Below are 13,133 nucleotides of genomic sequence, written 5' to 3'. Positions count from 1 at the left end.
CATGCCCGAGGCAGGATTCGAACCTGCGACCATAGCAGTCGCACTGGTCCGGAGTGAGCGCCTAGAACCGAGAGACCACCGCTGCCGGCAACACAATTTTTTAACAAGACAACAATTAAGCATACTATGGTTCTGTCTTTTTTCAATTAACCTATGAGGTTTATTCCTTGGGAATCTCAAGAAACAGTGGCCATCATCTTACCAGCAGACAAAATGGTCTTTGCCTTCTTCGTTACACTTTCACCACCCTCTGTCCATTGTTTTGAGTGCTGTTTTGACTCCAGGTTTCTTCAACAGTCACAAATAGGTGTAAAAAGTCATGTGGATTGCATTTAAACTTCATAAGACATTGTGTCGAAATGTTGTGCTTGATGTGCTTTTGGTTGAATGTGAGCAACTGCAGCATCCACCTCGCACCTAGCTTCTTCATAACCAGTCTGTGCAACATATTATAAACTCGTTCAGTTGACACGCCTGCAGTCTCAGCAATCTCATGAATAGTGATTCAGCAGTATTGCATTTCCGTATCATGAACTTTGTCAGTGGTTTCCTCAGTTGAACAGCTGGAGTGTGCCTGTCTGCCCACATTTAAATTCATTAAAAAGTAAACGGCATTGAGTGGTGATGCATAGTCCACGTGAACTTCATCCAGTTCTGTTTTGATTTGGGGTGACTGTCCAACCCTTCAAATGAAAATGTTTTATAACAACACAAAACTTGGTTTTCGTTATTTTCATCCACAGTTGACTCGCTGGATAATTCAGGTGGATATCAACAATGAACTGTATGCTGTATTTTATTAAAATTCTTTATATGGTCCTTGGAATAATGAAGCTTACCAACCATAAAGGCGCAACAAAAATGTTCCATTCTTTCATTGAAATTTACCAGACTTATCGAACCACCCTCATGTGCCATTGCTTAAAACATACACTGTTGTTCAAGAATGCCCACATTTAGCAGTAACCTCCTGCTACCCCCTATTATTTAAAGAATTAAACTCCCATACATGCCCAAATGTGTGATTACTTTACAGATGTGACACGGACATTTAGTAAGCGATACACTGTTTTCCTTTCATTAATTTGTAGGGGTGTAAGTGAGAAAATATGTAGAAAAGGTTTGAAACTATGTTTAAAATATCTTGTAAGTTGCTAAGTGCTCTTATGATGAATATAGTCTGGATAATTTGTACGCATTGAGTTACACTGCCTCATGACATATACACTTTCTAACTTTAATGCTTGACCTGCACTGAGGTGACATAAGTCATGGGACACCTCTTAATATCATGTCGGACCTCCTTTCATCCAGTATTGTGCAACAACTCCATGTGACATGGACTGAAGTCATTAGAAGGCCCCTGCAGAAATATTGAGCCATGCTGCCGCCTTAGCCATCTATAATTGCAAAAGTGTTGCTGGTGCAGGATATTGTGCATTAACTGACATCTCGATTATGTCCCATAAATGTTTGATGCGATTGACATCTGGTGGTCTGGGTAGCCAGATCATTCACTTGAATTGTCCAGAATGTTCTTCAAACCAATCACGAACAAATGTGGCCCATTGACATGACATCATTGTTCTAACATGAAGTCCGTGAATAGCTGCAAATGGTCTCCAAGTAGCCGAACACAACTATTTCCTGTTACTGATTGGTTCAGTTGGACTATAGGACCCAGTCCATTCCATGTAAACACAGTACACACCATTATGGAGCCATCTCCAGCTTGCACAGTGCCTTGTTGTCATCTTGGTTCCTTGGCTTCATGGGACTGTGCCACACTCGAACCCTACTATCAGCTCTTAACAACTGAAATTGGAAATCGTCTGACCAGGCAATGGTTCTCCAGTTCTCTAGGGTGCAAACGATATGGTTCCAAGCCCAGGAGAGGCGCTGCAGGTGATGTAGTGCTATTAGCAAAAGCATTCGCGTGACTCATGTGCTGCCATAGCCCATTAATGCCAGATTTCACTGCACTGTCCTAAGGGATATGTTCGTTGTACATCCCACATAGATTTATGCAGTTATTTCACAGAGTGTTGCTTGTGTGTTAGCACTGACAACTCAGTGCAAATGCCACTGCTCTCAGTCAGTAAGTGAAGGCTGTTGGCCACTGTGTTGTCTGTGTTGAGAGATAATGCCTGAAATTTTGTATTGTCAGCACATCTCTTGACACTGTGGATCTTGGAATATTGAATTCCCTAACGATTTCCGAAATGTAATGCCCCATGCGTCTAGCTCCTACTGCCATTCCACATTCAAAATTTGTTAATTCCAATTGTGCAGCTATAATCACATTGGAAACCTTTTCAAATGAATGGCCTAAGTACAAATGACAGCTCTGCCAATGTACTGCCCTTTTATACCTTGTATACACGGTACTACAGCCATCTGTATGTGTGCATATCGCTATCCCGTGACTTTTTGTCACCTCAGTGTATATTGTCAAACCTTAAATGTAAGATTATAGCTCTTAATGAGTAGATTATGGCAGCAGTTTAAATTTTTAAAATCGTTCAATACGTACATGAAATACTGAAAATTTTTGCCCCTGTAAGCCGTTAGAAAGGTAACCTGCAACTGGGACGGAATGACCATTTTAGCTGTTAAGTAATACAGATTTCACGTCTCCTTTTTTTTAATTACAGAAGGTTGTGGCTCTTAATTACCAACAGCAACACACTCATTTTAATTCTTTATTGGCAGAGTTTTTTATCTTGTCATTTAAATCTTTTGTTTTCTTTATTTCATAATTTGTAACTTTATTCGCAGGGTAGCAGGGATCCTAAAGAACATGCTGATTATGTGTGGAAGCACTATGTCAAGGAATCAAAAGCAAAGCACATAGCAATTGTCGCCCATAGTTACGGAGGAGTGGTTACAGTTGACCTGGTAAGTGTTATGATAGTATTTGGGTGTTCCTATATAATATGCCCTACAGTCTCTGAAAAATAAGGACTAAATATGCATACATGTGATAATAACGGCTTGCAATATGTAACCTGATCTTTCTCTGTTGCTTCTTCTGCTGATTTCCTAGACTTGGGCCATTTATGACTGATTTGTCATGTCCAACAGTAGTAAAACTTTCATAAGAAGCTGTGACATGATTAAAAGGAGTTGGACTATGAGTTGAACCACAATCTGTGCCTTTCTTGGTCTAATTTTTTTTAAACTTGAAAATGATACTGGACTAGAGAGAGTTGTTTTTTCATCCCTCTATCCTTCCAGTTACTCATTTATTTATTGCCACGAATATCATATGAAAAATAACTCTTATGGAACTGGGATGAGTCATAGTGTATGTTTATAAACAACTCCATTGTGCCATCTGAATGGCTGAATACTCAGTGCTGGGACAGCAGTTTTGCAGATAGACTGGGATTAGGGGTTGTGCCCGTTGGAGTGGGAGAGGGAAGAAAGGCAGCAAGGAGCAAGTGGGAGGGTTGAGGAAAGGTGAATGGTGGTTCAGAGGGAGGCAACATGTGTACAGGATAGGAGTGTGATACACCGAGACAGGCAACAGTGAGTCCATTCAACACATAATGACAATGATGTAGAAGAATGGATTGGGAAGGGTGACAGGTCAGAGGGAGAGAAGTCAGTGATGGAGGTGGATGTGAGGTAAGATGCTAATGGAGAGTGAGGCCAGGAGGATTACTGGAACAAAGAATGTGCTGGAGGGGTAACTCTTTGTTTATTTACTTGAGAAAAACTGACATTGGGAGGAATAATCCATATGGAACAGGTTATAAAGCAGCCATTGAAACACAGCATAATGTGCTCGACACACCAATTCTACTCTACAGTTTGGCCCTGGGCCATTTGTTGGGAAGGATAGCTGGTCATTGGTCATGCCCACACATCTGTGGATCAGGTTTGGGTGACAAACACTGTGTGTGAAGTCCTTAGCGAGACATACATCATACTTGGCAAGGGGCTTCTCATCACTTCATAAGTGCTGTCCACAGGTGGTCAGACTACATGTTGGTGATTTTTTGGTATGGAAGGGATAACAGCTCTAATACACTGGTACTGTTGATGGACAGCAGTATAGATGGAGCCATTGGAAAAGTGCAGCTCAGTGTCCAGGTAGGCGACACATTGGGGTAACACAAATCAGGTGAAGTGAAAGGAGGAGAAGGTGTTGAGTCTGTGGAGGAGAGAGGAGAAAGACACCTCAGCCCTGGCTATAGATCATGAAGATATTAATGAACCTGAACCAGACAACAGTTACGGGAGTATAGGAAGGTTTCTTCTAGATGGCCTGTAAACTGGTTAGCATAGAAAGGTGCCATGCTAGTGCCCATGGCTGTGCCACAGATTCATTTGTATATCTTCCCCTTGAAGGCTCACTTGCATGGCATGTTTAAGAAAATTTGCAGAGGTATTACGTTTGCATAAAGTTGTGTACAGGCTAAATATTTTAAATAGGTTTGCTTGTTGCTCAGTGAATTAATTGACATCTTTTTACCGAATTATTGTATTAACATGATTGAAAAATGCCATAGAATTATTAATTCTGGGGTACAGTGTGATGGATGCTGTAGTATCTTTCCATTGTGGTGACTGGAGTGGTATGGGAATTGGGGAAGTAAATGATGTTCTTCAGTGATTTTGTAGGATGTACAGTAAAGGTAGGAAGATAGTGGAACAGTAGGGGGAAACTACTGTTTTTCAGCCTGAATTAGATAAACCTGGTCACATTAAGGAGGGATAAGAATAAAGATGCAAAGTGGACACAGCTAATAGAAGGAACAGTGATAGAACATCATGTGGCAGCTTTGTGTTTAATTTGAAAAAAATGTAGAAACACATTAACCTCAACAGTCTAGGAAAAAATAGATTGCTACATGCTGTAAAGAAGACATATCAAGCATAGCTTTCAGCGACAGCCTTCATTAGTAAAGACACACACACACGTATCCACTCCTCACACACATACGACCACGAACTCCAGCATCTTGGGCCAGAATGCAGCATCACATGGGCTTGCAAGCAGCAATCTGGAGGGGGTGGGGAAGGAGAAGGGGAAGGGATAGTAGTGTACACATAGGGAGAGAGGCGAACACTGCCTGGTGGAGCATGCAGGGACTAGACTGCCAACAGGTGCAGTGTCAGGAGGCTGTGGGGCAGTGAGGTGGAGGAAGAAAGGAACAAAAAAGGAGATGAGTGGGGAAAGACCGGTGGATTCTTTGGCAGAGGGCTGCAATCATTACACAGCCTTTTATATTGATACAACTACCAATCAGCTGTCCACCAGGATGAACAGCCACTGCCAAACTGTGCCCAAGAGCAAAGTAGACCACCCTGTGGCACAACATGCAGCTGAACATAGCACACTTGATTTCAATGGCTGCTTCACTACCCAAGCCATCTGGATCCTTCCCTCCACCACCAGCTTCTCTGAACTGCGCAGATGGGAGTTATCCGTCCTACACTTTCTCAGCTCCCGTAATTATCCCGGCCTCAACCTACCCCACGCCCTCCACCCAACAGTTTCCACCCTGTCATATCATCTCCTCCTCATTCTTGTCTCCCACACTGTGATGTGTGTTCTTTATGGTAAGTAATAATCTTTTCCTACACTGTTGGTATTCCTAATTGGAGTACACATTAACCTCAGGCAGACGTAGTTATAAACACACCACACCAAACTGTCAGCAATAAATAAAATGGTAAGAATGTATGAGAGTCAGTAAAGAGGGAAAAAATTGTTAGCTGGTTCTCATGCTAGAGTTAAAATCACCTAGTACTTGTTTGAGTCAGGTAACTGAGGATTTAGGATCACTTTGTAAAGGCTTCAACCAAGAAGAGACCTTGGTTATAGTGAATGGACCAGGCAACTGTATTAACAGAGATCATGGGCAAAGATTGTGTCAGTATTTAAAGGTACCAATTTTGAGCTGATTTCTATTCTGAGACATCATGACTGACTTCATTTGAACTCTTCCATCAGGAGAGTAAATTTAGAGTTAGTAGGACTGCTTATGTCAGCTGCAGGGTTATATTGGTGTGATTCTTGTTGATTCAGTCAATAGATGGGATTGTACTAGATATGTCCTGCACCTCAGGAGGAAGGTAAGCGGAAACAGGGTGGATTAATAGCAGAAGACCATGAGGGGTTGGTGGGGGGGTAGGGTGGGGGTGGGGGTGGGAGGGGAGGGAGGCACTCTCGGGCAACAGCTTCTTTTTTAAGGTAGGGAGGACAGAAGCAAACAAAGTTGTATAAGAGGTTAAAATTGAAACAAACGTTCGGTTTGAGAAAGAAACTAAAGAACATAATTCTAGCATACTGCATCAATACCAACTGCTATTGGTTGAATATTTTTGATAATTGCCAGAAATTTTATTTTATATCTCAGTCACTGTGAAGTTCCAGCTATCTTTATTGCAGCAAAATGTTAGAAGACGGATGAGTAAAATGATGTAACTACTTATTTGGTTTTCTAAATAAGTCATCAAACCCAGTTGACTCAATGTGTCCCTCTGAACATCATGTGGCAACTGGTATAGATGTGTTATAGGACTTAGGTAGCATCTCATCTGTAGAGCAGAAATGGAGGAAGGAGGAGTTGCCACGTTCATCAGCATTGAAGCATTTGCAACAGCATTAGAATTTCATAAGAAGTCCTTTACAACAGTAGGTGTATACTGAGCACCTGCAGATAATTTTAATGTGCTCATAAATAATCTGGAAGCTCTGTTGGCCTAGGTAACAGTAAAACTAAAGAAATAAAAGTTTCTGGCAGTTTTAGTATAGATTTTATTAAAATCTCTCCCAGTAAGAACTTTATGATACTATTGAATTATCATTCAACAATATTATAAAGGAAAGCTCTTTCAAATGTTCTGAAAAATTATATTTATTTGGTCACAAACCAGCTTTCGGCTTCTCAGGCCATCTTCAGGTGACAACTAAACGTGGCAAACAGATAAACACAATGTGCAACTCTTATGTCACATACATTATTTGTACAAAAGATACAAAATTGACGAAGTGTTTGCATAGGAAAATATTACAATAATTATATTAACTAAAAAGGGCAAACAAAGTTTTTATATGGAGATACATATAACAAATGATGAGAAATAAAATGGGTTTACAGTTTGAATCTAGTATCTGTAATGAAAACTTAAATTAACGAGAGGGGGACTGGAAACTGATTCTGATCGTTTAATACTAGGCTGGCATTTTGTGTCATGTGTTTATTGATTTCCAGTAGGGTCATCTTTATGCCTTTTTTTATGGAATGTAAAATTTCACGTCCTACATCATATGGATGGTTTTCTGTGAAAATATTATCAGCAAAGGTTGTATCTTTCTTTCTTCCTTCATCACCAGCTTCTCTCAGGTTGACATAACCTAATTGCCACATCTCAGCCTGACTGACCGATATACACTTTTTCACATTGGTTGCAGGTGATTTTATATACAACACACTGTGTCAAGGGTTGCATTTTGTCTTTACTATCAAATAAAAATTTTGGTATGTTCTTTGTGATATACAATGCAGATCTAGAGTTGTGAGATTTTTACTTTTTTGGAAGGTTATCTGAAATATTGCCATTCTGTGAAATTTTGTACCAGGATTTGTAAGTACTGAGTGACTGCAGTTGGCCAGTGTACAGAAGTGGTGCAATTTTATCATCAGTATAAATTATTATTTATACTGATTATACAGTATAAATAGATAATATTATCAATCAGGGCAGGCTATAGTTATTGCTGGAAGTGATCTGTTCGATGGTTTGCAGTCTTATTGAAAGGCTAATTTGGAAGTGGGAGAGATATGAGGTGGTGCACCATTCAGTGGAAAGCTACAAGTTTGTGGCTGTGTGGATGCTGGAGCTTGGAGGGATTACTGTATCAGTAGCTGTGGTTTTTTTTTTTTCTGTAAATGCTTTAAATCACTAGTAAGTAACATGGAGCAGAAGGAGATGATACTAGTGGGCATATTGCAACACTGTCTTTATAAATTTTGGATAAGTGATAAAATATAGAAGCAGTGGGATTCATGTTAATTTAGCATATGGCTGTTTATTTCTCATTATTTGTTATACTTTTTAGTTAATGTAATTATTGTAATATTTTCCTGTGTAAACACTTTGTCATTTTTGTATTTTCTGTAAAATAATATCTGTGTAAGTTGCAACATCATATTTATCTCTGTGACATTCAGCTGTCACTAAAAAATGGCCTGAAAATCTGAAAGCCAGTTCATGACCAAATAAATATAATTTTTGCCGAACTCTAGGAAGTGTTTTCTTTATAATATTATTATCATGTTTTGCCAATCACTGATTGGAAATTCAGTTAATATTATCTTTCAACATAATTCATACTGAAAACTTCCCAATTAGGGTAGGTAATTGCTCAAAAATTGCCATTGATAATTTTTTTATAGAAATTTCTAGTGAACAAAATTATATTACAGAATCAATAATCAGTGATCCCTCAGACAATGGCATGCAGTTCCCTATGTTGCATGTTAATATTGATCAGAATATGAAACCTACAAAATCTTGAATTCAGGAGGCTAGTCAGAATGCCAAATAACTGAGCATTTTAGGAAACTCCTGAAAGACATGAACTGGAGTGCTCTATACTGTGCTCATAACTAGAATAAAAAATATGACACTATTATTAAAATTCGTACCCTATTTGAAAGTTGTTCTCCCCCCATAGTAATCCAAATTAGACCAAATAGTACATAAAATCCATAAAATTACTAAAGGAATAAGGGTATCTTCTAGGATGAAAGTTTATCAGTCCATCAGAAGCAGCTTTAATGTTTATGCTGTAGTTAATTACAAGACATACTGCATAATATTGAAGATAATACAGACATCAAAGCAGATGTATTATAAGAAAAAGATATAGTCACATAAAGTATCAAAATAAAGACCTCGTTATAGGCGTAGCAAACCTTTGTAGATCTGTGTCTCATTTTTTGCAAAGAAGTGTTTAATGTGCCCACGATATGCCATCATACTCATCATAGAACTAAATTTTGATACCACATATTACAGTACTCTTTCTTTTTTACTGATTTATTGCATATTTAGACATACGCTTAAATGCATGTGTGTTTTGATAGTAGATACAAATCTGGGCTCTACTGATTAATGAAAAAAGAAAGTAACTGCTTCCGTATTAATACTCTTTATTTGCAATCAGAAATACAGCTTTCATATAGAAATCATAAAATAAACATATTTAGTTCATCCAAGTTAACAAAAAAAAAAAGATGATTTCTGCTGTGGAAAATGTAGTGCCAGTAATTTATATTGTGTGTGTACTTTGTAACTTGTAGCAGAATGCAAGCTGAACTCAAGTCACCTCGTGAACAGTCTCTTAGCGAGCCTTTAATGTTACGCATTTCACAAAATAATGACTCGCAGGAGTAGGTAGACGAAAATATTGTCAAGCTAGCAACCATCACCTTCTTCTACATGTCTCAGGAATTGGATTCCAAGTTTCCATAATTTTAGTGGCAAAATTTTTGCTCTTATTGCCTGATAGTTTTTTCTAATTTGTTTCAGTCAGCTGCATTTCAGTTTCTTGAGTTACCAAACAAACAAATCTAGACAAGTTCATTTTATCCAATGGAGTCACATCTTTATATGTAATAAATTTTAGTGTTCCAACAACAGTTTGAACTCCCAAAACCTCGAAGAAAATTCTTCAGTTGAAGACTATTTCCAGAGAAAATTCCTTAGTGACTTTTTCTTGGTCTTATTTTTTGTTTAAATCCAAATTGCTGGTAGTTTTTTTTCAAATTTGGGAAATACAAATAGTCATTGGAAGCAATATCATCATTACAAACTTACAGTTTAACCTTAAAAGTGTAAATAAGATCTATCATAACAATCACTGTTCTTTTTGTGCCTTGAAACTTTATGTTCAAATCACTATAATATGCTGGCATATGTTCATAAAAAACAGAAATTTTGTAAGCCACATAACATCCATTAACTGTGAATTGGTCTCAGTTTTTCCCCCACTTTGTAAAAACAGCCTGATTCCTACCAAACAATCCACAAATCTTTGAAGTAAATTGCTGCTGCTCAACCAGTGAACATTGTTATGCTTCAGGAACCCATTGTACACCAATATCAGTTTATCCAACAGCACTTTGAACTTCCTTTTATGAGAAGCTTGTGATGATACACAGTTTTGTATTTTTGTTACTGGCCATTATACTGTAAAACTTGACCAAAGCAGAATGTGTATAATTCGCAGGTCTGGTCAAATCGTACAAATATTTTATTCACAACACATTCGTACACTTTTATATGCAAATTTTTCATATGAAGCAGATCAGGCTTAAAGCAGAAATGGAAAGCAAATTTTAGAACATAATAATTCATTGTAAAATGCAGAATGGAAGCCAGTATGGTACTACTGTATTAGAGTACACCTTAGTTATTCACATAAGACACTACTTTTGCCACAAAGACTGTACAGCCCTGACAATGCCGTTATGTGCAAAATATGATTCTTGTTCCGTTAAACAATGATTTTACCTGGCAAGGTCAAGCATTCCAAAGAAATACACTATGTACATTATCTCCTGCCAGTTTCAGTTGACTTTTAGAACCCTACATGACCACATGGGATCGAACAAAAAGTATGTGTTGTTAACAATTAACAAAAAGATTAAGATTTGTTTTTGGAGAGGGTCCACCTTGATCAAAACACAATATCTTATTTTTCTTTTTATTCCCCAGACATGTTTCACTGAAGTTAAGCCATCATCAGTGGGTTTTATGTCATCTTCTACAAAATAGAAAAAAATGCTTTTTACTCTTAGTACACACAAGTAATTTGAGTTTCATAAAGTCAGTATTTACATATTTGAAAAATGGAGGAAATTTTGTATGTATAAATAGTTTGTTAGCACATGCTATGGATTTCCTGGGTTTTATGTAAATCAGTTTAGTTCTTTTGTTTTACGATTTGTCATCATTCTGCAACGATATAGAACTTAATGTAGAACAGTTATTTATTTCAAAAATTTACAGCAGTGTTTGTTAAGTTTATGCCTACCATTAACTAATACCATGTGGAATATTGTGTGTGTGTGTGTGTGTGTGTGTGTGTGTGTGTGTGTTTTTGTGTGTTTGTTTGTGTTTGTAAGGGGTTTGGGGTATTAATGGTTTCGTGTTGCCTGATAGTTCTTTGAGGGCAGAAACCAGAGTTCCTTTGCAGAGAACTGTGCATTCATTTATTACTTGTTTTCCTTCGGCTATGACTTTTTGTAATTGACAATTTTCTTCAATTATCAGTTTTTGTGAGGGGCTGTTGCTGATTGGAGAATTTTCAGGTCAGTGTTGATGTTTGTTGGACTATTTTTCACGTCCATAAGGCATTCAGCAAATGTTGAATGACAGCTGTTACTTATTAATGCTCTTCTGTGTTCTGTGTATCAGGAATACATGGTTTTCAAATATGTAATTATTGACTTTATAAAACTCAGATTTATCTGTGTGCTAGTAGTAAAGAAGATTCTTCCTGTTTTATAGAAGATAACATAAAACCCACTGATGATACGTTAACTTCAGCGAAACCTGTCTGGTGAATAAAAAGAAAAATAAGAAAGTGTGTTTTGCTCAAGGCAGACCCTCTCAAAAAACAAATCTGCTAGTAGGCAAACATAGACAGAAGAGCTTTAATGTCAAGATGAAAAGATTAAGGTAACTGAGGAGAGTGCGAAAGACAAAATGTCTGTGCATGAAATAAAGTTGTGTTTCAAATGCAGCAAAACACAAATTTTTAAACCTTAAAGAAACACAAATAAGATTTGGGTTGAATGGATGTGAGGGAACAGGCAATTAAAACAAAAGGCAAAGAAGACAGGATATGAAGAAATACTGAGATAGTGTGGAAATTGTTCGTAAGTACAGCAAAAACGTACCTTTGTCTGGACACACATTTCAGAGTGAGGCTCTGAAAGTTTCTAAAGAGCTTGGGATCCGCAGGATTGCTGGACAGTTTCAAAGCTAGACAAATCATCATGTGAAATGAATTGGATGGGGAAGATAAGGATGTGAAGAAAAGTGTAACTTCGGATGGAAGACAATACTGCACAATCATAATTGCAAATTATGGCATGAAAGACATGTTCAGTGCCAATGAAACAGGACTGTTTTAATGCACACTGCCTTCAAAATCTGTAGCAATTCGAGGTGAGTAGTGCATTAGCGGAAAAATGCCCAAGGAAAGACTCACTATATTGCCATCTGTTGACATATTAACTGAAATGGAGAAGCCACTAGTGATTAGAAAGGCATCAAAACTCCATTGTTGTAAATAACTAGACATCAGTAAGCTTCCAGTCACATGGCGAAGAAATAAAATGACGTGGATAGTGAGTATTCTTTGGAAGAGTGGCTGGGCTCTTTCAATGCCAAAATGAAAAAAGGAAATCACCAAGTTCTCTTTTCCTTAGATAGTGCAACTTGCCACTCAGAAGTCAAACTTTCAAACATGAAATTGGCTCTGCTTCCGTCAGGTTCATCCAGCTTCACACAGCTCATGGACCATGGGGTTATTTACATATCGATGTCGCATTGTAGGTGATCATTGACACAGCCTCTTATTCTTTATGTTGAAGAAGCAGAAAGTGCACTACCTGTTGTGTGGTCAATTTCTGTTATGGATGCAATAAATAGAAGTGGCTTTGCAGTAAGGAAAATAAAGCTAAAACTGTCACCAAGGGCTTTAACAATCACTCAGGGGGCTTAGCAATCATTTGTTGGGTACAGGCTTGGCAAAACCAGGTTATCCGAGCTGAGGAGTGGTGAGTGCTGCCAATTTTGTCATTGTAACTTCTGGGCATGCTTCAGTGATTACTGTGTGGTGCAGCAGTGGAATATTGTGTGTCGCTGGGACGGGGATCTTGTCTCAACTTCCTAGTTCGTGAGGATGGTAAAAACACTCTAAAAACAACCCTCAATTCTAAGGTGTGATGCATGCTGAGGGGATGCATGACTGTTGAGCAGAACAGTCATAAATGGGCATCCTCGGGAGAACCTGCCACACTTCGTTTGTATGAGGCTTACCCAAGCAAGCAGAACTCTGTCTCATGGGTGGACATCCATTCCCTGACTGCTTGTGGGGT

The 13,133-nt window shown here is 38.2% G+C and overlaps 1 protein-coding gene across 1 annotated transcript in view; it reads left to right on the top strand.

Annotated features, from left to right (window-relative positions):
* LOC124622212 (FAM172 family protein homolog CG10038) overlaps positions 1-13,133 on the top strand; it is a 268,879-nt gene that overhangs the window by 146,413 nt on the left and 109,333 nt on the right. Inside the window, exon 5 of the mRNA XM_047147859.1 lies at positions 2,779-2,898. Within this exon, the coding sequence (XP_047003815.1) occupies positions 2,779-2,898 (120 nt within the window). The remainder of the gene's footprint in view (positions 1-2,778; positions 2,899-13,133) is intronic.

This window comes from Schistocerca americana, chromosome 7, assembly GCF_021461395.2.
Source record: "Schistocerca americana isolate TAMUIC-IGC-003095 chromosome 7, iqSchAmer2.1, whole genome shotgun sequence".
NCBI lineage: Eukaryota > Metazoa > Arthropoda > Insecta > Orthoptera > Acrididae > Schistocerca > Schistocerca americana.
This window is presented reverse-complemented; position numbering and strand designations above follow the sequence as displayed.